The sequence below is a fragment of the Argiope bruennichi genome, chromosome 3 (genome assembly GCF_947563725.1).
Source record: "Argiope bruennichi chromosome 3, qqArgBrue1.1, whole genome shotgun sequence".
In the NCBI taxonomy this organism is placed as follows: Eukaryota; Metazoa; Arthropoda; class Arachnida; order Araneae; family Araneidae; genus Argiope; species Argiope bruennichi.
The window spans coordinates 104,272,936-104,299,184 of NC_079153.1; the positions used below are offsets into that span (position 1 = coordinate 104,272,936).

The 26,249-nt window shown below is 27.0% G+C and overlaps 2 protein-coding genes across 2 annotated transcripts in view; one reads left to right on the forward strand and one right to left on the reverse strand.

Annotated features, from left to right (window-relative positions):
• The window catches only part of LOC129963305 (kinesin-like protein KIF28), a 42,955-nt gene extending 27,133 nt beyond the window's left edge, over nt 1-15,822 (reverse strand). The window contains exons 1-8 of the mRNA XM_056077593.1: nt 15,626-15,822; nt 11,318-11,527; nt 9,744-9,876; nt 8,248-8,327; nt 6,634-6,751; nt 4,805-4,916; nt 4,538-4,645; nt 3,388-3,518 (exon numbers count right to left, since the gene is read on the reverse strand). Of these exons, the coding sequence (XP_055933568.1) occupies nt 3,388-3,518; nt 4,538-4,645; nt 4,805-4,916; nt 6,634-6,751; nt 8,248-8,327; nt 9,744-9,876; nt 11,318-11,527; nt 15,626-15,748 (1,015 nt within the window). The 5' untranslated portion in view covers nt 15,749-15,822. The remainder of the gene's footprint in view (nt 1-3,387; nt 3,519-4,537; nt 4,646-4,804; nt 4,917-6,633; nt 6,752-8,247; nt 8,328-9,743; nt 9,877-11,317; nt 11,528-15,625) is intronic.
• Nucleotides 1,479-25,388, forward strand: LOC129962521 (uncharacterized). The gene is made up of 3 exons (XM_056076274.1): nt 1,479-1,578; nt 21,937-22,123; nt 24,834-25,388. The coding sequence occupies exons 2-3, from the start codon at nt 21,949-21,951 to the stop codon at nt 24,989-24,991; spliced, it is 333 nt and encodes a 110-aa protein (XP_055932249.1). The 5' UTR covers nt 1,479-1,578; nt 21,937-21,948; the 3' UTR covers nt 24,992-25,388.
• The last annotated feature ends 861 nt before the right edge of the window (nt 25,389-26,249 follow it).

Consider the following 26,249-nt stretch of genomic DNA (forward strand, 5'->3'; position numbering starts at 1 on the left):
CAGATACTCTTAAAATAATAATGGAAAGCAATACACAAGAAGTACAAATTATTAATTTTGTTATACTTTTCTAAAAAAAGTTACCCATGACAATTTGCAATTGGAAATTCATTCGGCTGTGAGTAGTGTAGATATATTTATCTATATATCTGAAAGATCAAGCTTGGCGCGGATATTTTTTTTTTGTGAGATCATGATTTTTTTTGAGGGGGGGGGAGATAAAATATTTAGATACGAATCACATACTGAGTACATATGAATATTTTCCAATCTTACCCACATAAGAACTGGCTATTTAATAAAAAAAAATCATGAATGCACTTAGTTTAACATTACTCCAAACAATCTGCTATATTACCGTATTCATTTTACAGTTTATCTATGGTTGCTTATATTTTTGAATTCACACTTATGCCATATCTTACCATGGTGAAATCGAGTCCGAGATGGAGTGATATGACATACATGATAAAAATAAGTGAAGCATGAACAGAAATAAAAGTTTCTAATAGTTAGTTATAAAAAAATGCTTTCTTTGAGTGTAAAATCGCGTTCTTTTAAGGAAAGACTTCTATATAGATAAATTTAAAAAGCAAAAGTATTAAATATAAATATATAAGTAAAAAAATAAAGCAAAAAGCACGGCTTGATTTGAGAGCCTACACAATACGTCGTTCATGTTATTTCTGTCTAAAATACTGCACTACCCTCACGTTGAAGTGGAAAGTGAATATACTTACTCTAATATTTACTTATAAAATAATTTTCTTGCGTAAAATTGTTTTTTTTTTTCAGGAAAGAGACCTGCAAACTTAAAAAGCAAAAACTTATCTAAATATATTAGAGCCGTTTCCGAGATACACAAATATATTTATATAAGTATATACAAAAATTGCTTGTTTAAAATCTATAAGATCTATATGTATTGTAATTCATTATTATTTATTTTTGGATTAAATAAAATGCAATTCGTTTTAAACTTTTTAAAATAAACTTTGTTAGATAATCCTAGGTGGAAGTTATTTTGTATGTAATTTTCAGATATTATTTTATCATATTAATTTTTTATTTATTTATAATTTAAAAAAAGGTAAATGCAGAAAGTAGGATGTACGGTAAATAGATGAAAGTGCAGAATGTTTTGTTGAGGTTTAAAAGATTGATTTTTTTTATTTTGATATCCAGTAGCTTCAGTTGTTGTGCTTAGTTTATAACTAAAATAAAGTTTAATTGCGAATAATATGAAAGTAAAAAAAAAATACAGCTTTATGTTTCTTAAATCTATTTTTGTATCTCCATACCTCCAATTTATTCACTCCTTCAACGCATTAGTTATAAAAAAAATACCATCTTGATTTCTAACTCTCATAAATTCTTATTGTAAAGGTTTCAAAACATAAAATATGTTACCTATTGAGCCATAATTTTAATGTTCGATTGTTTGCTTAGGGTATCGGCTTGAATTTGATGGTGTGATTACACGAGCTGATACAACATATCGAAAATTCTTTCTCTGAATTCTGTCTCAAAAGACGTCAGTTTCAGTTTAGAACAGATATATTTTGCAGAAATTCAAAGGTGAAGACGAATTTTTTTCTATCCATTTTGATAACTAAAAATATTCTTTTGGAATTTTATTTTAACAAAGAGCTTAAATTCTGATTTTCCAGAACTGTAAGTTGTTATTTTTCTTGGAGTAATCTTATTTCTGAAACTGTTTGCAAATTCGATTCAAATGATAAATAGAGCCACCAACATTTCATCTGTATTATGACAATAATGAACAAAATATTTGAAAACCTATCCAACTAAAATGAATTGTCTTTTATTTTATTTTTATAACTATAAAAAATATTATTTATTGATAATCTAATAATTAATTAATAAACCCTTGTAATGATATAGAGTTTAGATTTTATTACCAATGCATCATTTCGATCATATTTAGCATGGAAATAATGTATCCAATTTTTGTTCTTCAAAAGCTGACTCAAATTTCATAAATATTTTTTAGATTTATAAAGAATTGATAAACATAAATCTACACTTTATCGTTCTTGGGAATGAAATCGTATTTATTTATTCAGCTGTACAAATATATCTATTATATGCATTTTATCTCGTGCGATTCTGTTATCAATTTACTTTTTTTAAGATTATGTATTGATAATAAAACAAACAGAAGTTGCATGTGTAAGAAGTATATTTCAGCGTTTCATGAATATGAAATAATAAATATTTATATTCTTGTATATGAAGTATACAGAAAGTATTATAGCAAGACTTTTGAACAAGACTTTTATGAATCTTCACTGTCCAAACTTTTATGAATCTTCATTTTCCACACTTTTCTGAGTCAGAAAAGTTTTGACTTTATGTTTGTCTATTTGTTAATCAGTCTATCTGTGATAACACTTTGAATTAGTCAACTGAAACGCAGCGTATGGAGTGAGTCGTAACTAATTTGTGTATTTTTTTAAAATCAAATTTTCAACAAAGTCCATTCGCAGGAAATCTGTCTGTCTGGCTGTTCGAATGCAAATGGAGTCGATGACTAGGTAGATATGACTAGATGCATGGTAGATAAAATTTAGTACACGGAATTAACATCTGAAGTATAGGTATCAAATTTTGAATTAAATTTGTTGAAAGATTGACAATTTGTTGGTCTGTATTTTTCCATACTTGTAAGCGCAAACATGTAAATTAATGAAATTCTGTATATTATCTTGTACCTCTAATTATAATTTCATATCAAATTTTGGTCTTAATAGGACGGGATAAGACGTCCAAAATACATATTCTCGGAATAGATTTAGTAAAATTGCTAGATTCACGCTAGGAATCTATAATTTTATATGGAAGAAGGGGAATATGACATCTATTGGAAGAAGGAGAGTATGAAAGGAGATTTCAGGGGGACCATCTGATTTATTTATAATGTTTTATTTTTATGCGATTCTTTAATCATTTTGCTATTCTTAGAGGATGTAAGAAAAATGCATGGGATATATAAAGGGGAATGAAGTTAGTTTAGTTAATATTTCAAACAAAATGATTGATGAAGTAGTATTTGTGATATTTTAAAAACATTGGTGCATTCTTTCATAAATTAATAAAACATCAATTGGCCACGAATCTTAAAAATCTTAAAACTCTGTTCAGTACTTAATTAGATGAAGTAGATATTAACGATATGAAATAAATTTTTCTTGTTGTAGAAAGATAAATTAATGGTTTAAATTAACGTTTCGGAATTTTGCAACAAAATCCTGATATTACATCTTATGAGAAATTATTTGAAAATATTGTAAGGGTATAGAATAAAATTAAACATGGCCGATAAGCTTGCAATCGTTCCGTATTTAATGGAAAACATGGACGTACCTCTTATATTGCGTCCAGTAGCTCTCTCAGCTAATGAGTGAATGCAATTTCCAAGACACGAAAGAGATTGGTTGATTGCTGCACTTTCTTTCAATCTGTCTCCTGTAGCTCCAGTAGCTGATGCTCGTTCACTGATTAAATTAAAAAAAGTTTTAGTGATAAATTTTTCATCAGAGAAAACATTTTAAAAATTAACAAGGAAGAAATGTACTTTATATGGTTGTCTAATTGTGATATTTAATGTTTTTAATATATGCTAAATATTGAAAAAGAGTTTGGATATTTTTTAACTTTCTATTTCATTTCATTTGTCAATAAATTTAAAAAACGATAAGAATATCAGTAAGCATATAATTCAAAAACATTTTAATAAATATAAAACAAATTTTAAGCACTAACACAAAATCAATGCATACTTTCTTTGTTTGCTTAATAATTATATTTTTTTAATATCTAATAAATATAGAAAAAGTTTTATGGATATTTTTTAGTTTTCGTATTTCATTTTATTTTTCCAATAAATTTTTAAAAATTGATAAGAACATTAATATACATATAATTAAATTTAAATTTATGCCTTAAAACAATAGAAAGAGAAATATTCATGTAATATCTTGATCATAATCATTTTATATAGAAATTGCATTTTAACTTTTCCATGAAATTTAAGTCAGAACGCTGAATTATATTAAAATAACTTACACTATGGTGTTACTGTATTACATATAAGTAAAAATGGCAAACATTACATCTAAATTAATAAATATATTGGATCCATTTTTTGCATTTTTAAAACCATTCAAGCCATTAAGGATAAAAAATTATTTTTATCTAATAGCTATTCTTCTTTGAGCTACTTAAAACCTTCAGAAAATATTATGATTAAAGAAATGACTAATAAAAGAAATATTTTGATATAAATCACAAAAACTACTGTCGAATTTGATATTTTTCTTGAAATTATTGCTGAATTTGATATTTTGCTTAAAAGTATTGTTGAATTTGATATTTTTTTGAAACTCTTGTGGAATTTGGTATTTATGTTTCGATATACTATGTAAGTGAGAACGCTTAAGAAGAATGATATACGCACACTATTATGCCATTGTAAACAAAAAATTATAAGTTAAAAAAAATTATTCTGAATTACCTTCCAGCTAAATCAACAAGATTGACGACTGATGTTTTAGATGTTTCTTGTCCTTTGACATTTCTTGATTTCTGTATTAACGTAATTCCGACTATTGTGTGAGCTCGGCTAAAATAACATTCAATCATAAAAAAAAGGAAATAGTGTATAAAATATTAAAATTAAATGTTCTGATTCTTTTCTTAAAGATAAAAAAAGAATACAAAATTAGTAAATTTGCAGAATAAAAAAAACATTTGCATTTATTTTTCACATCATAAATATTACCTGCTGGTAGCGTTCATATTTGTTGATGCTATACTTCTGTTTGTCGTTCCTAAATCTAGTTGAGCTTGAATATCTTTGTAACTGGTCACCAAAGTGGAACTGAGACCCTCGGCTCAAATCCAAAATAAAGTAATGAAAAGAAATATTTTTATCAAACACATACGTGATGAAGAAGCCATAATACAAAGAATAATTGTAAAATATGTACAATCCATTTCATGTTTGTACTATTTAAAAAAAAGTGAAGTTGCCTTTATTTTTAAAACTTGAAAATCGGCAAGTTTAGTCTATGTTGCACGGATATTTTTATAATTTTACAACCATATAGTATAATTTATCTACATAAATAACTAGGATATCTTAAAAAATATAAAAATTTACTTTGAAATCAAATTTTTATTTAAATATTTTTCATCAAAAATTAAGATGCTAAAATAAATCTGTAAATATGATTTATTTATTGCATAACTATGTAATAATGAGCATTAAAGATATTGCTTGCAGATATAATAATTTACTTAGTTGATTTCTCTTGGTCATAACAATAAAATAAATGCAGCAATCCATTTCAAGTCAGACAAAATGAAACATGTTGACAACCTTGAATATATGTTTGATAATATATGCATTCTCTACATTTGGTATCTTAAGTTTCATGAAATCAATTCTTATGTGTTTATTTCAACGGAATATGCCTTGAATTATGTCTACAACTTTTTTTGCGCATAGTAGAAAATTAAGTAAAAATACACCTAGAGAATTAATCGCATAGGAGAGAAATGGATGATTATTTCTTATATATTGTTTGTGTTGCCAATAGAATTCATTTAAAGAAATTATTACATGGTCAAGCAGAACTTTACACTTCTTTACGTATTTGTATTGAAAATCTCTTTTTCCTCCCTTTGCTTACAAGGACATTATAGCCATTTGAAATGAAAGTAATTGCTTTGAATAATCTATATAATCTGTTTAAGTGAGCATTAGAACTCAGAGAAAAAATTATAGAAGTTTATTGTAAAATCCGTTTTATTTATTAAAATTTCTTAAACTGAAGCTTAAATGCTTATTTAGTATTTTATTAATATAATTATATTTTATTTTAAAATAAATTAAATGAAACATTTTATTAATCATCTTGTAAATATTTCAAAATATATATAACTTTCATCGTGATGCATTTTTCAAAGAGTTTGAGAAGTTTTATGGGAATCTAAGAATCCAAGAAGAAAAATATCTAATATAGCATCAAATATATATTATAATGCATTATTAATTTAATCAAAAATTATAATTTTTTTAGATGTATCGGAAAACGTTAGAAACGAAAATGTAATTGAATATCAATGGGAATTCATTTTTTTCTAAGAGAAATCTAAGATATTCATAAACATTTTCCAATAGAAAATGTTCGTCAGTTTCGTATGTTAGTTAGCGAATAAAAAATTCAAATAATTAAACAAATTAAAATAATTGAGTGAACATTAATTTTAAAACTGAAGGAAGCAGTAGAAAAAACAAGAAATTTGTTTCTTGAAAGTTAAAATGATGGTGAATATTTGTTAGATTTATTTAAATAAGGATTTTATTTTTGGTGCATTAAAATCTAAGATAAAACTAATGTAAAATATTAGAGAAACAGCTTATATATTGCAAGAATATGCTTTGAATGAAAATATTGTTTTTTCTTGCTTATTAAAGAATATTTATTTAATTTTTATATTTGACAAAACATTAAAGCTTTAGAATCTTTTGGTTTGAGGAGATGGAAGAGTTTTTACATACAAGCCTAGTCTGAAATATTACATTTCACATTTTGAATTACTTACCAAAAAATCCTTTAGTAGGATGTTCTCTAACTTTGAGACCTCTTTTCTTTGTACTGCTACTAATGTTGATCAAATCCCTCACAATTTCATTATATATTTCTAACATACTGAAGCGTACCTGCAATTATATCAATTAAAACTTATAAATAAATATGAGCTCGAAATAAAATTTCTTAACTATTTCTTTATTTAGATTATTTTCTGAATTTTAATTTAAAAAATGATTGTTAATAATCAACACCAAGAGGGATGATTTACAATAATCAGCTGAAGTGGGTTTCCCAAAAATATCTAGTATACTCTCCAATAAAAATTTTATCCCCTTCCCCTCACACAAAATTGTAGACTTTAGAAAAGACCGTGCATTTTTTTGCCTGACTTAGATAAATAATAGCCACGAAATATAAATCTTTGGCGCGAATCAAGTATTTTTAATGAATCTATAGTGTGAAAATTGGACACGTTTTCCCCGATTGATTGGCACCAAAATTACACACGGATTTACAGCTATAGTCACAAAATCACATACCGAATTTCAATTTACGAGTTATTGGATTTGCATTCATGCAACCGTACAGACATATAGACTTTCAAAGCTTTGATAGATTTGATTCCAAATTTTATAAGAATTTACATTTTAGAAGCATAACTTTTCTACCAAATTTTATTTATATAGTTCTTTAAGTTTTATAGTTATCTTTTCCACTTATACTGAAACAGCCAGACTGACATACTTCTTTAGCTAGCATTTCTTTTAAAATTTCGTAGGAATTTACAAATTGGGTCTTAAGCCTATATATCAAGCTCTACCGTCTAAATCAAAGTGGTCCAGTCTGAAAACGGGTTGAATCCGTAAAGCGAAAAGAGGTCAAAATTTTGTTTTTCGAATTCAGGGAGATCTGGGGATTTATCAAAAGTTCGAGATAAAAATTTTTGATGATTAAAATACTTTTTTATACTTCTTATATAATAAAATAAAAATGTGCAAACTCAAAGGTTCATTCAACTCAAATAAATTAAGTGCAAATTTAAGTACAAAATAAGTACAAATTTAATCTCAAAAAAAGTTTAATTTTTTGTAGAAATGTGGATTTATTTTGAAGTAAAAATATAAATGTTATATATAAATATGTATAAAAAAAGAACAGTTGCTATGTGAGTGTTTAATTCCACATTGTATTTTCTCTGTTATCACCTTTCCTATCCCAAGCATTTTTTTTTGTTCGTTATAATTGATTTTAAATCGGATTCGAGGTTTTATGTCAATTATTTCGAATCAAATATTAGGACTTATTAGGAAATGAATTTTTTGTCTCTAAGTATTATGAAAATATTTAAAAAATGTCTCCAACACATTATTATTTTATGACATGTAAGCAATGTTTTTAGAGGTAGTAGACAAATATTTGTAAAATTGGAACACCCGAGCATTAATGAATTTTACTTTCAAATATTATTACTTGTTATCATGTTTGTTAGACCGAGAGTTTAACAGTCTTAGAGAAATTGTTAAGTAGCATGAATGTATGAATTATTTTTTCGTAAATTTATATTTATTTGAAAAAGCACACTATCAGCCAATATTAAAAGGCCTAAAGTGTTTGATAACATTACCTCAAATTCAATTCTTTCTCCTGCAGCTTTGCTATCAGCAATATTCTTAAATAAATCTTCACAAAACATTGGGACTATCCCTGTATAGAAAAAATAACTTCTTTTAACAATTCTCTGAATAAAATAAATTTTATTGACAAAAAATTGAGACATATATTGGTTTGAAATATTTTCTAAACCTTTTTTTTTCAATTAGTTCTTCCTTAAAAGGTTTTTTTAAGATTTCAAAACAAGCAACACATTCATAATTTTACATTTATACTAATGCGTTGAAAATTTGTTGCTGCGTAGCTTTTTCAAAGTTAAATTTTCAAAAAAATTTAAAATATAAACATTTGTTTGCGTGTAGAAAATAAAGCTTATATATAGTGAGATTACGGAGTCTGATCTTTCTAAACTATTTTTAATGTGTAATTATAGAAAAATAATTTTAAGTAAAAAAAAAGAAGCACGTTTTCTTGAAAACAATGTAATAAACTAATTTAGAGATATAAGTTAGTAAAAAAAAATTGTGTTATTGGTTAATTTAAAGAAATCGGTTCCTCAAACTGGATTACCTATTTCCGAAAATACAATACTGATTTCTTCAAGCACAATAAAAAGGAAAAATAAACTCGAATTGGCGTACAATATATGATACCATATATGACATTTTATGTACTTAATACTCTTTGTTACTTCACGTACGATACAAACTACCCAACTTTATTCTTTGTTCTTCTTGAACCAACTTTTTATATTTTTAATACTTTTACCACTTTCAATTCGAAGATTATTGATGATTATAATTACTTTCTGGACTAATAATCTGATTCTTGATGACAGTTTTATAGATTTAATCAGTGCAATTTTGACAACTGTTTATCGGTTAAACTGAATCAAATTTAGATATCAACAAAAAAAAAATCGCCTTTCCTTATTTTTAAACTAATTAAATAAAATAAATTCAATAAATTGTAGTCAGACATGATTGTTGTTTGCAGATAATATATTTTGATAATATATATAATAATAGCTTTAATACTATTAATTTTTTTCGAATATTTAAATGATAATAAATTAATGCAAACACTTGTTTTTAACTGCAATCGTGAAATGCTTGACATTTTCATACCTGGATTTCTCCCTACTTTTCATGGTCGAAATATTCAACAATATTGACATTACTATACATGTATAATCTAGGCTAGGATTCAATTATCTAGGCTAAGATTCAATTCAAAATTCTTTTATTAAGTCGTTATAATTTAACTTCTACTCTATTGTCCCAAACCGATATTAAGTTTAGAAAAGATAAATTTTTTATATTTGTATGCAGATTATTATTTTGATTACTTTTAGAATTTCTTAAACTTCTTTTACGAGGGATTCAATTTATAACATAAAAATATTATACATTATCTATTTGTATAATATAACTATCATTGATTTCGATAATAATTTCAGCAAGAGCACAAAATGAATTTTTAAATCTCAATAATTATGGAAAAACTTACCTTTATTAACTCCATATCCAACTATCGACCAAGATTTTCCAGAACTTGTTTGTCCATAAGCAAAAAGAGTAGAATTATAGCCTTCCCATGCATTATGCAGTACACCTTTTCCTAAATCGTTATACACCGTTAGCTACAAAATTAAAAAAAGAGCATCAGATGAATAAAATTGATAAAAAAGTAAATTAATCTTTTTTTTTAAAGTATAGCTTTGAACTAAATTTTGCTTCAACGTTTTATACATTATTTTTATATTTTTAACAATTTAAAAAGCTAATTAAAAGCAGCAAGATAATTCTAAAATTTAACAATTTAGTTTTCGCTAATAAATGCCTGTCTAATAAATATCTCTATATTAATCATGAAAATACTTTTATTTAATATTGATAGGATTTAATTTTTTTATGATTCATTCATTTGGTCCTAAGACCAATAAGAAGTTTTTATATTACTTCAGTTGAATGCATATTTCATCATACTGTTTGGCTTCGTCCGACATCAATTTATTTTTATAAAAAATAGAGACACCAAAATTTATTAATGTTGATGAATGTGGGACAAAATTTATTAATGTTGATGAATGTGGGACAAAATTTATTAATGTTGATGAATGTGGGACAAAATTTATTAATGTTGATGAATGTGGGTTGATGGATGTGGGCGAAAAAAAAAAGAATTTTTGTAAATTTACCCAAATTTCATTTTAAAATATTTTTTAGAAAATCATGTTAACCTGTAGTATCAATAAAATGGTTTCAGAGTAAATAATAAGAAGGTCAGAAATCTCAAAGATGAAACATTGAGTTTCTTTTTGGCACTTTTTTTGCTTTCGTTTAAAAAAATGATATAGTAAAGGCCGACAATTAAAAAAAATAGAAGTAATTAGATGATTAATGCATTTTCATTTTAAAATCATTTGTTAAATAAAGATGTAAAATATTTAAATTAAGGATACATGTTTATTTTGAAATGAATAGTATATATAAGCAAAAAATTTTCTTCTTATTTTTATTTATATAGAAATGTGACTTACTCACTTCTGGACTTACTTCTTAAATAAACTCATAATTTTACACATAACTTAAAACCTTTTTCCTAATTACATCAGGATAAGAGAAAAATAAAAAGATTCGAATTCCTCGTACCTTTTTTAATCATATATGACTTATCATACATGAAGTAGGGCACATTTTAGTAAACATTATGTTAAAAAAGTTATTTGAATTATTTAAAATTCGCTTTGGTGGGAGACTCACTGTGTATATAAAGTAGTCTATCAGTATCTAACTAATATTATTAAAAATATTTTTGTTCATAATGCTTACTAAAAGAGAATTTTATAAAATCAGTTTCTTAATCAAATCATAGCACACAATTATAATTCTTTCTTTATTAATGATTATTAAGAAGATTATGTACTATATATTAATTTACAATACTATATATTAATTTTAATTTAAAACAAATCATTAATACAAAAAAATCTGCATGGCAATATCTGTATGTTTGAATATACAAAAATGTTAATTCTAAAGTAATTATTAAGATGAAAATGTGAAATTCCTGGGACGTACTTGATCACAGTATCTATCACCATTTGGGTGGCTTTCATCTCGAACGATGAGTCCGTTCTCTAGTTCTCGAAATCCATCGAAAGACCAGTAGCTGTAGTCAAAAGTAAACTTCTTTGACTCTTCGCTTGGATAATCTGGGTTGTTGAGAAAAGTTGTCTTTTCATACATGGAAATGATATTTCTCGCGTTTCTCTGCTTCTCTCTTTGACTCTAAGAAATTGAGAAGTTAAGAAAAACAACATTTCTAGAAAGAAAGAATGTTAAACAAGGAATAAAGAAATATCCGAATTGGCATCCGTGATTAAATAATGAATATTGTAGAGGTAACAGAAAAGATAACAAGTACAAAGAATTCTAATAAAATAATAATTACTGAAAGCGCATACCACGTAATTAAATTTACAGATTATCCATTCCGTTCTTTTTATATTTTCTAAACCGTTAAATATAGATAGGTACATACATCTAATAGAAAACGTAATGTAAATGATTATACCTTATAATGTTTGAGCCGAAAAGAAACGTTTTTTAAAATTTCAATTTCTGGACTTTTATACAGGTATTTTGCCTTGTTAGTCATATTTAGAGGAATATAACGTTATAAATTGTAGACATTAATATTTAAATAAAAATAGAAGAAAAATAATAACAACAAATTTTCTGCGATTGAAAGTAACAGTGTTATTGAAATTTGAAATTCAATATTTTAAACAAGTTTAGATCTTTTTAATGATCACTTAAAACCTCTGAACTGACTGAACCTCGCACGGTTCTTTTTCGAAGGGGTCATTGATTGATTTAAAATAATACATTTTAGAACTTCATAAGGAAGGTACATTTTATTTAAAATATTAGTATGCTTAAAATATTTTTCTAAATATGACTAGTTGGACAAAAGAACTGGATAAAAATTTAAACACCCTAATTTATTATTCTTATATTTATTGACACAAACGCCACAATTCTTTTTGACATTTACAATATTTTTCCAACTGGAAGTATCTTTTTATTTCTAACTGTTGAGAATTTGATAACAATTAGACTGGACACCATGTTTATAGCTATTTTTTTGAACTATTTTTTTTTTTATTCACTCCATTTTTATGAAATTGTAGTGAGCTAAGATAAAGCACGGTAATTACTTAATTTACAGACTGGAAATTAAATCTTTCATAATTTCTAAATTTATAATGAGGAATATAAGAGATTAATATTTAATATAATCTCTCTAATCTAATATTTAATATTTATCATTATTACTCGAAAGAATATGAGATTAAGATATATTTTTAATTAAGAGGGATGTATAAGATATTGCCATATTTTGCAATATACAAGAATGCCAATTTTTTAAAATAAAAGTAATTATAAGTATAATTTTTTTAATAATAATAATTTTAGTTAAAATTTTGCTAAACTTAAGATTTCATTTTATAATTCCAGAAACTCATACCAAATATAACACAATTTAGCATATTACTTTGTATCATTTAAAATAACATGAAGGAAGTGGATAAGGTAAGAAAAAAATCCTATCATATTTAATAAGTACTGAAATTTCCTTTCATTAACCACTTTATAAGTAAGTATATTACGAACCGCAGAGATTCCACAAATATAAAAGCAATGTAAATATTTTATAACTACAAAAAAAAATAACCGCAATAAGTATTGCCTTCCCAAATCTTATTTGCGAAATTTTTAATTGGGATATATGAAATATTATAATTTATATTAATTTACAAATTATTTATATGCGAATCTAATATTTAATATTTATCATTATTACTCGAAAGAATATTCTATATAAATTCTGTAGATTTTCTTTTTATCCTCAATTCATTAATTTGTTATTGATTTATTTCATTTAATATGCATCTCACACACTTGCAGAAAAGTATAATAAATAGTTGTTCATTCTATCACCTTCCCGGGAATCATAAATATTGTAACTAATTTCACAAATGGATTTTTAAAATAGTTTCTCCCAAGAGGTAAACACGTGATGTTAAATTATGAAAGTGCTCCTACACTCGATACTAGGTACAATCCTTACTTTCAAATAATATGTTCAAAAGAAAAAAAAAATTATGACAAGCATTTTAACACTATTTCAGACCTCTGAAATGAGGAATAATAATTATTAAATTATTTTCGTAATTAACTAATTGCAAAAATAGGTATTTGAGCAATCCATCGAATTCCGTTTAGCAATTCCATCGAAACATATACATTCACGTAATAATTTCTGCTTTATAGTGACCTAAAAGATGCATTAAATGGAATTAAAAAATATTTTTGAATCATTTAATATTTGAAACAATATATATATGTTTCGACAATATTGAATAAAATTTATTATTGTAATTAAATGATAATTAAATGCATCTTTGTGAACACGTTGTTAGTTATATAAATGTTTAGTTTTTAAAAAAAGTAATTAAATGCTTTCGTAACTTTTTTGTAAAAATATTTAATATCCATATCGAGTTATCTTTGCTCCGACATTTTCTCCATCTTATCAAAAGCTACTTATCGTCTTCCAAACTTGTAATATTATAATAATAAAATAAAACCTCATCGCGTGCAAGCGAGCTCATTCTTCTCATTATGTGACGTATCGGAGTTCTTTCAAGTTTCACAAATTAGAATTATTTGAGTAACAAATAAAAAAGTTGAAAGATTTGAGAAAAACAGCTGAACAATATTTTTTTCCTATTAAGTAAGCAAAATTTAAATTTTCCAAATATTCTTCATGAAGTAAAGAAAAATAATTTACATTTATTTTTTTGAACAGCCATTATTTATTTTGAGGTTATTTTAGTTATATTTCCATCCTATTCAGAAGTAGTACGAAGGATTTAGCATTACCCTCGCTTACACAGTGGCTGTTCAATGAAATTTAATTTTGAAGCCATGAAACTCGATGCCTCTCCACAAAACCAACACTTTCTTTTACTTTTAAAATTTCTTAAACATATTCAAGGTAAATTATTAACAAAGATAAAAGTTTTTATAAAAGAATTGAAAAAAATTTAAATTCTTAAAATTTTACAAACAATAAAATTTTTTATTTCAGTATTTTATTTCCAAAATATATTCTGAAAAAAATCCAAAACAGTGTTAAAATCTATTATTTTTGGTTTCATAAGAGTAGATTTTTAATACTTTGTAAAAATTTGAAATAGCATTTTCTTTGTTATTTAGATTTATCACTTTTAAATCTTAACTTAATCTTAATATTAGAGAAAATGGGACAATATCTATAATAAATTCTTGTTACACTCTAAATAAGACGTTATGCCATTTTTGATTTTCAACTTTATTCTGAGAGTTAAAAGCTAAATTTTGTTTATAAAAAAAGAAATTAAACTGAAAATCAGTGAGCAAGTACAAAAGTCCCATGAAAATTAATTTCGAAAAATAATGAATAAAAAGTAATGAATAATGTATTAGTAAATGAAATTACAAAATGATACACATGTCTATTTCGAGTATAATAAAAATAGCAAGTCAAGGGAAAAAAAACTAAAATTTAAGACCCACGAACATTTTATAATTATCTAATAATTTTTTTTACTTAATTAAAATAAGTTTTAGAAAATTTAAAAAATGTAGTTATTTAAAAATATTTTTAAAATGTTAAATTTTCGTAAAATTTAATGTATACTAAATTTCATGATTCAATGGCAGCAAAATACAAACGAACATTTTAGAGAATATTTTTTGAAAAATCGAAATATATGCAAAAATCAAATAAACATAAATGAATATTTAAAAAAAAACTTTCTTTCAGACGGTAAAAAATTAATTTAGTAAATAAAGATGAAATATTATATCACATTTGTTTACGACTTTTCCGAAATACTGTATTGTAAAAATTTCAAAAATCGTCTCGAATCAAAAATTCTCAAAATCGTAATAAATACTAATACATTCAGTCGTATGTATATTTTATTAAAATTTGTAACTATGATTTGTACATTTAGAAAATATTCATTTTATTTCATCCCCGGAAGAAAAAAAATTAGAGATAGTAAAGGGCAATTTTAATTAAAAAAAATTTAATACCAAATTCTTTTTATATATTCTTATTTAATTCCTGACTAAAATAGATGTAATTAGAAAAAATAAAATAACTTATACATTTTTTCTTTATGAAATATAATTATTAGACTACGGAATTATTAATGGATGCAATTATTAATTATTTAAATACATTTCTCTCCGGTACATAAAATTCATTGTTTATCACTAATTAAATTAAGTAGTAATTAGATGGAAACTAAATTAAATAATGAAGGATACGAAAGGCCTCACTCTGACGGCCACTCTGACATTCTCAATGTCCGGCATCCTGTTGCGCATTTCTTTCATCCGTTGCTGTTGTTGCTGCTGCTGCTGACGACTCCCCATGTCTTCCCGGACCATTGAGCCGGATTATACAAATGAAGGGGTCCCGGAACTCACTTTTTGTTTGAGAGCCACTTCTTCGGCGTCTCCAAGGAGACAACCAGTTGGCCATCGATCTCGGTGGAGCTATCTCTCAGAAAAAGCTTTCTTTCCAGTCGATCGTTTCGAAATTCGACCGATTGACCATAATTCTCGATCTGCCCCCCCCCCCCCTCCAATGACCAATGAGTTTTCGGTCGTCGACAGAGTGTTGTTTATCGCACGGCCCCTGTCTCGCGAGCTTGCGTGACGATTTGAAGGCGATTTCTTTTGGTTTTATCGTGGCTTTTGTCATATTACGCATGTATCTGGAACGTCGCCAAATATGTTTTTGTGGCCAAGGAGAATGATAATGCATTTCGAAGAAGGCTATATTGTAAAATAAATAAAAAAAACCTGTTTTATTTATTTTATGAATGCTCTTTTTTGATTAAAGAGTTTGATAATTTAATGTGTACAGAATATAAGCATCTGCTCTTTCTTTCTTTAAAGATATTAGTAAAAAAATGACTTTTACATATTCTTCATGAAATAGCATGTATGATATCAAGTATTAATATTATTTATGTTATCGATAGCAAATTTAAAGGAATTTAAGGGTGTATAGTTGATAATTCCTTTTAACATGAGAAAGAATTTGAGAAATGTATAGGCATGTGTAGCATTATAAATTGAATTTTATATCAATCGAAGTTTTTTGTCTGATCATTGCCTATCAGACAATAATATTCGACCTAAATAGTTCTAAGCATTTCTTCCTCCTTGTAGTATATGATAAATTAAATACTAACATTGTTAACAAATATAAATAAAGATAAACATTTACATATTCTTTTTATTTCATTTTTTTGGAAGTATAACAAAAGAGCAAGCTTTTAAACAGCAGCTGGCATAAGCAGCAACTTTCAGTAATAAAATTATATCATTGAAATTTTTGGAAGATAATAGATATCTTAAAAGAGCAGAATATAGGAATATCAGGTTTTAATAGAATAAAACAAAAAATAATGTTCTAAATTATTCAGATTTTAGCTTATTTGATGTCTTTGATGTTCTTAACTTGTAATTCGGATAATTTATTTAGTTAAATGACCCCTTCTTTTCCATTTCTTAAATGCAATAAATAAAGATCTCTCGGATTATATTGTAAGTATGTATCACAAGCGTGTCACGCGGCAGCTAACTTGATAAACAATACAATATTTGCTAAATGAAAATCACAAATTTAAAATTCAAGATTTCCTTAATTATTTTTTCTTCGAATGGACCATGAACTTAGTTAAGATCCCAATATTTCACGAACAATTTTCAAATGCTTTTAAGGAAGGTTCGAAGGATGAAAATATCAATCTTATGCCTCGTAAGAAGAATATACATCAGTTAAGTAAGAAATGCCATTCTTCGTAAACTTTTTTGAATTCATAAGATATTTATAACATTTGTGATGCATTTATTATGATTTCAATAGAAAAAGCAACAACAACTTTACAATAAACCTTTAATTGAGATCTATAAGATGCATGATTTTCATTCTATTAGATAAGTTAAGTGGCAGTAATTTTTGCATTAATATATAAAAATATCATTTTCTGGTAAATAAACAGTAAAATTTCAGCACATTAAAATTAAATTTGCATTAAATTGAAAATTATGCTTCTGTTAATTAAATTATATTAGTTTATACATATGAAAATTATAATTTCTATAAATTTCTTGTGCACAGGAAAGCTTTAAATGAATAATAATAATAATAAAGTATTTTAGAACCAAATATCGTTCAGTTCATTTATTATTTTCACGACTATCATCAATAACGCAGTGTTAATCGGGAGCTTTAAAACAACAATAAATAGGTTCGTTCACTAAAAAAGCCTGTTTTAACGTGCTAAGTTCATTATCCTATTTTTGGAATATTAACACGTCTTCTGTGTTATTTATAATTTCTAATCAATTTTCGACTGGAATATATTTTTTATTAGGTAGCCTTTGAGATTTAAATGTCCCCATATCAATTTTTTGAATGCATTTTATTGGAAGGACAACGAAGGATTTCATTGTAATGGAAGCTTATTTTTATTTACTTGATATTCTACAAAATTTCAAAATTCTTTTAAATATCTAGCTATAAAAAAGTTTGTTAAATAAAGTTTTAATAAGTTTTTTAATTTTTTTGGTATAATAATTTTTAGACATCTTAATTTTATTTATTCAAAAATAATTTTAAGAACATCTACTGAAATTTAAGCTTTAAATTACTCTGTGTAGACAGTTCATACTAATTCAATGAATTTGATTAATTGATTAATTATTTGATAATTAATCCATTGAATGACTTCGTTGAATAATTTTATTTAAGAGTATGTGTATGGAAATCCGTGTTCAGAAAAAGATATAATGTTTCCAACATACTAAAATAAGAATGACGTTAAAATATCTTGATATAAATAAATGTAAATATTAAATTTTATCTTTTTAAATGGATTAAAAATAGTTTTTATCAAATTTATTTCAACAATTATATTTTTCTTACTGAAATATGTATCATTGCATGAATTAATGAAATTTTACAACATATACATATGTAAAAAAATCGTATTATTGATGTAATTGAATAGAAAAAATTAATTCCTTTGCATTCTATGGCCGCAGGAATTATGAAATGTTCGAAATATCACTTCACTTTTCAATTACATTAATAAACAAACAATATAATATTTTTGAGTGTCATAAAAACACGTAAAAATTCTTTGAATCTTTTACGATTTTAATGGTCCTTAAAAATCCTTTTTACAAATAAATTATTGATCATTAGTTATATAACTGCATTATTACATCACCGAGCAAAACTCTACATCATACTTAGTACAAGAAGTTCGCAATTAAATCTTTACTTGGGAACTAAAATTAACCAAATTGCTTCCTAAGTTATTGTTTTATTTCACGACATCTCTTTATGGAAATAGGGGGATATTTTAAGCTTTGTCTAGAATTTTTTTTTTCTTCTTCTTGTCTTTGTTTGAATTTCAAGGATGATGTCTTACACGACGGACATATTGTAAGGCTCCCAGGAGAACACACTTAATGAGCTATCTCCAACCATGAATAAATGATAAGAGGGTGAGCCTTTTATCAGACACGCGATAAGCTCATTTTTATAACTTCTCTATGGTTTTACCTTGAATATTTTTCTTCCTGTGAGGTTCAAGGTGAAAATCATAGCGCAATACCCACAAATTATGAACTGTGAAAGTTACGCAGTAATAAACTTTACGGATGAATTTTTTATACCTAACTTCTTGAGAAAAAATATTATTTTATCTCATTTTATCGAAATATGAAAAGAGAAGTATAATAATAGTAAAAAAATTCAGCCTTAAATTTTAACGAAACTTTTATATTTTAAACTTTTCTACTCTTCGACAAAGATCCTTTCTTTAAATTATATCTGAAAACCAAATAAGAACAGGATCAATTAGATAAATGAAATTTGCATGTTGCCTTAAACTAAAACTGTAGATCAGTTGATTAAACCTAAACAAAATCCTTTAATGGAAAGATTAAGTATCTATCCATGAGTATTTAAATTCATCAACTGAAAAAGGCAACGCATGTGATTCCCTCTTCAGAATTTTAGACCTTCAATCGAATTGCGGATGAAATTCGCTTATGAATTGACTGTCTGTTAATTTGAATATGTATGAGATAATTCGAACATATACGATTCTTAAAAATGAATTTCACTTGTGACCTCGAAAGCAAAATTGCACATCGAGAGTAAATTTTGAAGAAAATCAGAAAATGGAAAGAGTCTCCAAGTGCTTTTTTTCTATTCTTTTCATCATTCAAATTCATTTCACCAACTAAACACTCCCCCCGTCCGGGGGGGGGGAGGGAGCATCTCAGAGATGAAGATGAGTCGTTTCCTTTATGGTGGTTGATTCTATCCACTCTGGTGGGTACAGAAATCATGGGGAGTCGGTTGCCTCTACCGATGACGGGATGTGCTCCCCGTGGGATGGGTTGTACCATGACCGGTGATGGCACTTAGGATTCATTCATAATTTCCCCCAGTTTTGCTGCCGCGGCGTTTCGGTCAATCAGATAAATCCGTATGTCTTAGTATGGGGTTGGAGTAGCCTTTTATGGTTCATTGCAAGTATAAGATCAGTGAGAGAATACTCTTGCCGATTTTGTTGTGTGCATTGCAGTTGTATAGGTGCATTTAAATAATATACAGAGTAACTTAAAATTATATTGTCGTTTTTGGCGATTTCCTATCATTTATAGTTTTTCTTTTCTTTTGGTTCTTTCTAATTTGCAGGGTTTACACTGCCTAAAATTCTCATGTTTACGTTAATGAAATGTTATGCTTCTTTCTATTTTACACCACTATAAGCAGTTATAGAGTGAACAAAATCAAAGTAAAATAGCATTACAATCAAAAAGAAAGTTGTAGAACAACTATGGTGTCGTATGTAGCAAACCAGAAATATTTTAATTTCGACAATGTTTAATAACTTAAAAGATAAAGTAAGGGAGATAAGGAATAAGAGATGCAATCAGAAGTCGATTGTTCATTACATTTTCTGTAAAATTAACATCTCTTGTATTTCAGGTGGAATAATTCTTTATTAATATGCAAATGCGATACTAATTATCGAAATTTAGATGTTTCCATTAGAAAAAAAAATGTCGCTTTTTTAATTCCTTGCTTTGAAATTACTTTAAATTATTTACTTAAAATGATATTACTTTTTTGTGATTACTTACTTACTTTTGTAATTACTAATTTGCCAAAATAAAATAATATACATAGACAGCATTTAAATATTGTTGTTCAAGCCGGTGGATAAACAGAATTACAAAGACACTGCTGTATCAGAATTAACAGTTTATGTGCGTTCGACGTGTGCACATGTCAACCCAAATCTTCATTTTGACGCAGTCGATGTATAATTTTTTATCTAAATTAATGAAATCTCATTGACTTCACTATATCTTTTTTTACAAAATTTGCTATGAAATCATTTGTACTATTTTGCGTTCGACGTGTGCATGCGATATCACTTGATTTTTTTTAAAAGGAGCTTGAGAAAAATAAATCCCGCAGTTAACTGGTTAATATGTATTAGATATTTAACTCATGTAAGCAAGATGTATAATAATATTAATAATGACAATTGATCTTAGCATTAAAGTTTTCAAGATGTCTATTTGTATTAAATCGAAATTTCTCCACAATTTTATCATAGGATTTCCCCCAGTTTCTTGTAAAGTTTCCAAGATAGGAAAATTAATTTCGTTTTTTGTCGCCAAGCGGCGTTGTAACCGATCTCACCTTATAAGGCAAGAACTTTTACAAAGCAAGATACCAAGTTTGCGACAATAGTTGTCACTGATATCAAGGGAATGTGGGGTAAAAAGACCGCAATTATTAGATTGATTTTCTAAGTCCACTATGTTAACATAAATTTTTTAAGGAAAAAAAAACAATTAGACATTTCAATTTGAAAGGATTGTTTGTCAGAAATTTTTCTGAAAATTCGAGCCACTTAAGTTTAAATGCAATTTTATGCACAATCGAAATACACAGTTTTGAAATCTTTAAAACATACAAATTATTACTTAATATTTACAAAATAAAACAATGAATATGAAAATTAAAAACAAAATAATACAGAGGTTTAAACCACGGAAATATAATATCAATAGTTTCATATTAACCCAAAAAATAATCCTTATGGAATAAAATTTTGTCTCAGAAGACATATGCATTATGGGAAAAAATCTAGACTAGTTTACTTCTTTCCAGAGTTAACATCGAAATTTTGAACTTACTTGACAGTTTACACAATGTATTAAATGTATTAAAAAAATAATAGCGTGTTAAGGGTTTAGTAAACTTATTGGCATTTAAAATTTAGATCATTGAAATTGGTCGAGGAATGATACAGAATGTCTAGAGTCTTACTTAGAAATTTATACATTTTACAAATTAGATAAAAAAAAAAGAATGGATTAAAATTTTCTGAAGAATTATATAACATAATTAGGGAATACCCCCCCCCCCCATAATATTTTTTTTCACACATCGAGATTCTCGGAACTTCTGCTATGTAACTAAATTCATACATTTTCATTTATAATGAATTTGTATCACTTTTCAGATCAAAATCATAATGATCAAAGAACTGATTCTGATTATTGGTTGTATGACTGTCGCTGATGCGGTGTTGTGCAGATTGTCAACTTGCTTGTCTTTTCAATGCGGTACGACCACTTGTCCACCAGGGTACAGAGTGAAAATCGGAGGAGGCTTTTGTGGGTGTTGCAACAATTGTGTTAAAGCTCTAAGTAAGTTATCTCTAAATAGTTAACAAATTTTGTGTTGCTTGCAGTTTTTTTTTTGTTGAGCAGTTTAATGATATTGGTTAATATTTAGTAATGAAGCTTTGTATTTACATTTCTTTAATGATAAAACTCGATGCATTAAAATATTATTATTGCTCTCCTTACAATTATAATATACAGAAAGAATCGAGGCAATGCAAAAATAAATAAAAAATGGGTAGTAATAAATGATTATTGAATAAAAAAAATTATCAAATCAAATCAAATGAAAATGAGAAATAATTTTTCGAAAATTAAAGAATTTAAAAATATTGTTATTAATCTTGAATATATTGTTAAGGAATTCTGGGGTTCTTTCGATTTGTTACTTGATGAAGGAAGACAATCGACAGGACTCAATATCAAACAACGACTTTTATTAAACACTAAGACAAGAACACGCAGACAACAAATATACAACCGAGACAAACACAGACAACACACAGCAGCCCACTACGGCAAACATTAGCTAACAAGTAATAATCGGTGTTAATAACAACCACAGCATATAAAGCAGCCAGACAGGATTCAGCAGGACTGAGGGAATCTTCGTAACTACTCTCTACCATCTGTCCAAACGCCTGCAATTCTCCACTTTCTGTATCTCCTGTATTTGTCTATGTACCCTTTCTGTATTTTAAATTCTCCATTTTAGCTGTATCTAACTGCCGATTCACTACTACACGACTGTCTACTACTCACATGACTCGATGCTGGTTCTAAAATAAACATCAGGACTTGGGACACAGTTAAGTTCAGACATCGCTTGAGCTTTATACAACGCTAACTCTTCGCTGGACTGATCCAACTATTCGCTATTGGCTCTTTCCATGATTCTGCACACGACTCAATACACGACTGACTTCAACTAGAGACTGCCGGCCGGTTATAGTTCCTGGAATTGGGTGGATAAGATTCTGGATCAATCAGGGATATCTCGTTTTTATTGGCTTTATCATCAAAATTCTAGAAGATTCCAATAATATCTTTTTTTTTTGCCAAAGTCGACAAATTCGTCGCCAAGTCGCCAAATGGTGGCCAAGTTTACCGCCAAGCTCTGAGAACGCTGATGCAGCATCCAACAGAGCTGATCGTAAAACGGTCTTTCCAGTGATTTAACTAACCGGGATGGGATACAGCACAACAGATTAACAATATGTTGAAAAATGATAACAATACTTTTATATATTTATATGTATACAAGAGATTTTAATATAACTAAAAAAACGTAAGTGATTATATCATAATGTTAATACAGTGCTCATATTATATTTTTATATTAAACTGAAGATTTTCTGTTCTTTCAGCTTAATCTTACAAAATATACTTGCTGTTTTTGGTAATGGTTGTTCAATATAAGTTAAACATAAACATAAGTACGACATATAAACCAAATTTATGGGGTCATTTTGAATGGATTGAATTAAAGATAGCGATAAGAGTTCTAGAAGATGCTATTTTTAATATAAAAATACAAATCGTCTGCTCTGTAAACTTTATTTGTTTGTACAATCGTCTGTGCATTTCCGAGAATAGAAAGTTTACTAAATATAAGTGGAACACAAATTATAAGTAGGTCATATAAATTAAATCTATAAACTGTTTAATTAGACGCATGCCTTTAACCATCGAAATATGCTGTTTTAAATAAATGGTTTTCTGTATGTTGTTTGTTTTGAGCGTTCATTTAAAATATTTATCCCCTTTTTGAGTATTTCTCTCAAATAACATTTTTTTAAATAATTTGAACATCAAAAATGCAACTCTATATTCTAAAAATGATATTTTGGTTCAATACGAAGCCTTATAATAGTTTTTCTCAAGCAAAAGAATCCCATATATTTTGTTGTTTAAACGAATAATAATGATTCAAGAGACTGTACGTTAGGTAAGCAGCATACGTAAGCATTGAGGCAGCATACGTTTTGATGTGGATCAATGCATTAAGTGCTTTTAACTTATTTATACTTCTAATTACACAATAATATGTAGTCTTCTTTCCGTTACTTGCCAATAGCGTATAAACGTTACAGTAACAGCGTTTTCTGTACAGTCATGGTCAATCTTAGCATATTCTGAATCATGCAAGCATTATTATTTTCTTGTTTGATACATTTTATTTTCCTTCATAATTGTCTGTCAAACATCGGGCACACTTTACTTTTATGCGGAAACGTGCTATATTGAAAAATCATAAAGAATAAGAGAAATAGTAATATATTATCAATTTTTAAGATACGTCATAGTGATTAAACGAGAATTTAACTATTTTTTTTACCTTTTAGGCGCATGTAATCACTAGTTCATAATATTTAATACTTATTTAAATAAACTATTAAAACAAGCCTCAAGCATATTTCATTATTGTACTTGGCCATATTTGGTACGCTATAAACATGCCTTTAAATCATAATTTTATCAATTTTTATCATTTTCACTGATCGTTATTGATTTTAATGATTATAACGAATCACAGTTTTTAAGCATTAACAATATAAAAACTCGAAATTAATAATAAATTCAAATTAATACAAAAAATTAGTACAAATTAATTCAAATTAATACAAATTAATAATAAATTCTAATTACATAAGTAAAAGAGACTATGTGACTTTTTTATTACAAAATTACTTTTTGATGATAATATTAAGATCTTATGTAACTTTCTTTTAAGGTGAAGGAGAGACTTGTAATCCTAACATCAAATATGGAGGATACCCTGCCAATAAAGGCGTCACAAACAGTGAACCAATGTGTGATTATGGCCTTAAATGTGATCGCAGCACCAGTACATGTGTAAAGAAGCACAACAGTAAGACTAAGGGCAACTGAGTGAACCCTGCAGCAAAATATAGAAGTCCATTGTTTGTGTTTATTATTTATCCACAAATATTATCGAATAACAAGAAGAGATATGGTGGTTTATATATTAATTATTGTGTAAAAAGAAGGCAAAAATATAAAGATACCGGCTCTATATCCATAAAAATGTAGATTTTTAAAATTAGCAAATGTTTAAAAATAAAAGAGCTCATATATTACTGTGGTCTTCTCTAGCATTATCATCCAAGAATTTTATGATTTATTTGAAACAATTTTGTTAAATTTTTTATTCTATTTTACAAATGAAGAAGTTTAATTAAATTTTTATTTGATCTTGAGATGAATAAAGATATGATTTAAATCGTCAAAGCATCCTCCTTCAAAACTGAATATGCTGTTACAAGTCAATAATTATTTCCAAATATTCTCAATAAAAAGAATCTTTATTCTTTTTTACATCTCACATTATTGAATACTCTTTCAGATATGAAAAACGTAAACAGATGTTTTGATTGATTGTATCGATGTTTATGATCTTGATGCTTGTATTATGAACACACACACACACACACACACACACACACACACACACACACACACACACACACACACACACACACACACACACACACACACACACACACACACACACACACACACACACACATTCACAGGAGTAATAAAAAATAATAAACAGGCTTCTAAAAATAAACACACAAACACACACACACACACACACACACACACACACACACACACACACACACACACATTCACAGGAGTAATAAAAAATAATAAACAGGCTTCTAAAAATAAACACACACACACATACACACACATTCACAGGAGTAATAAAAAATAATAAACAGGCTTCTAAAAATAAACACACAAACACACACACACACACACACACACACACACACACACACACACACACATTCACAGGAGTAATAAAAAATAATAAACAGGCTTCTAAAAATAAACACACAAACACACACACACACACACACACATTCACAGGAGTAATAAAAAATAATAAACAGGCTTCTAAAAATAAACACACAAACACACACACACACACACACACACACACACACACACACACACACACACACACACACACACACACATTCACAGGAGTAATAAAAAATAATAAACAGGCTTCTAAAAATAAACACACACACACACACACATTCACAGGAGTAATCAAAAATAATAAACAGGCTTCTAAAAATAAACACACACACACATACACACACACACACAC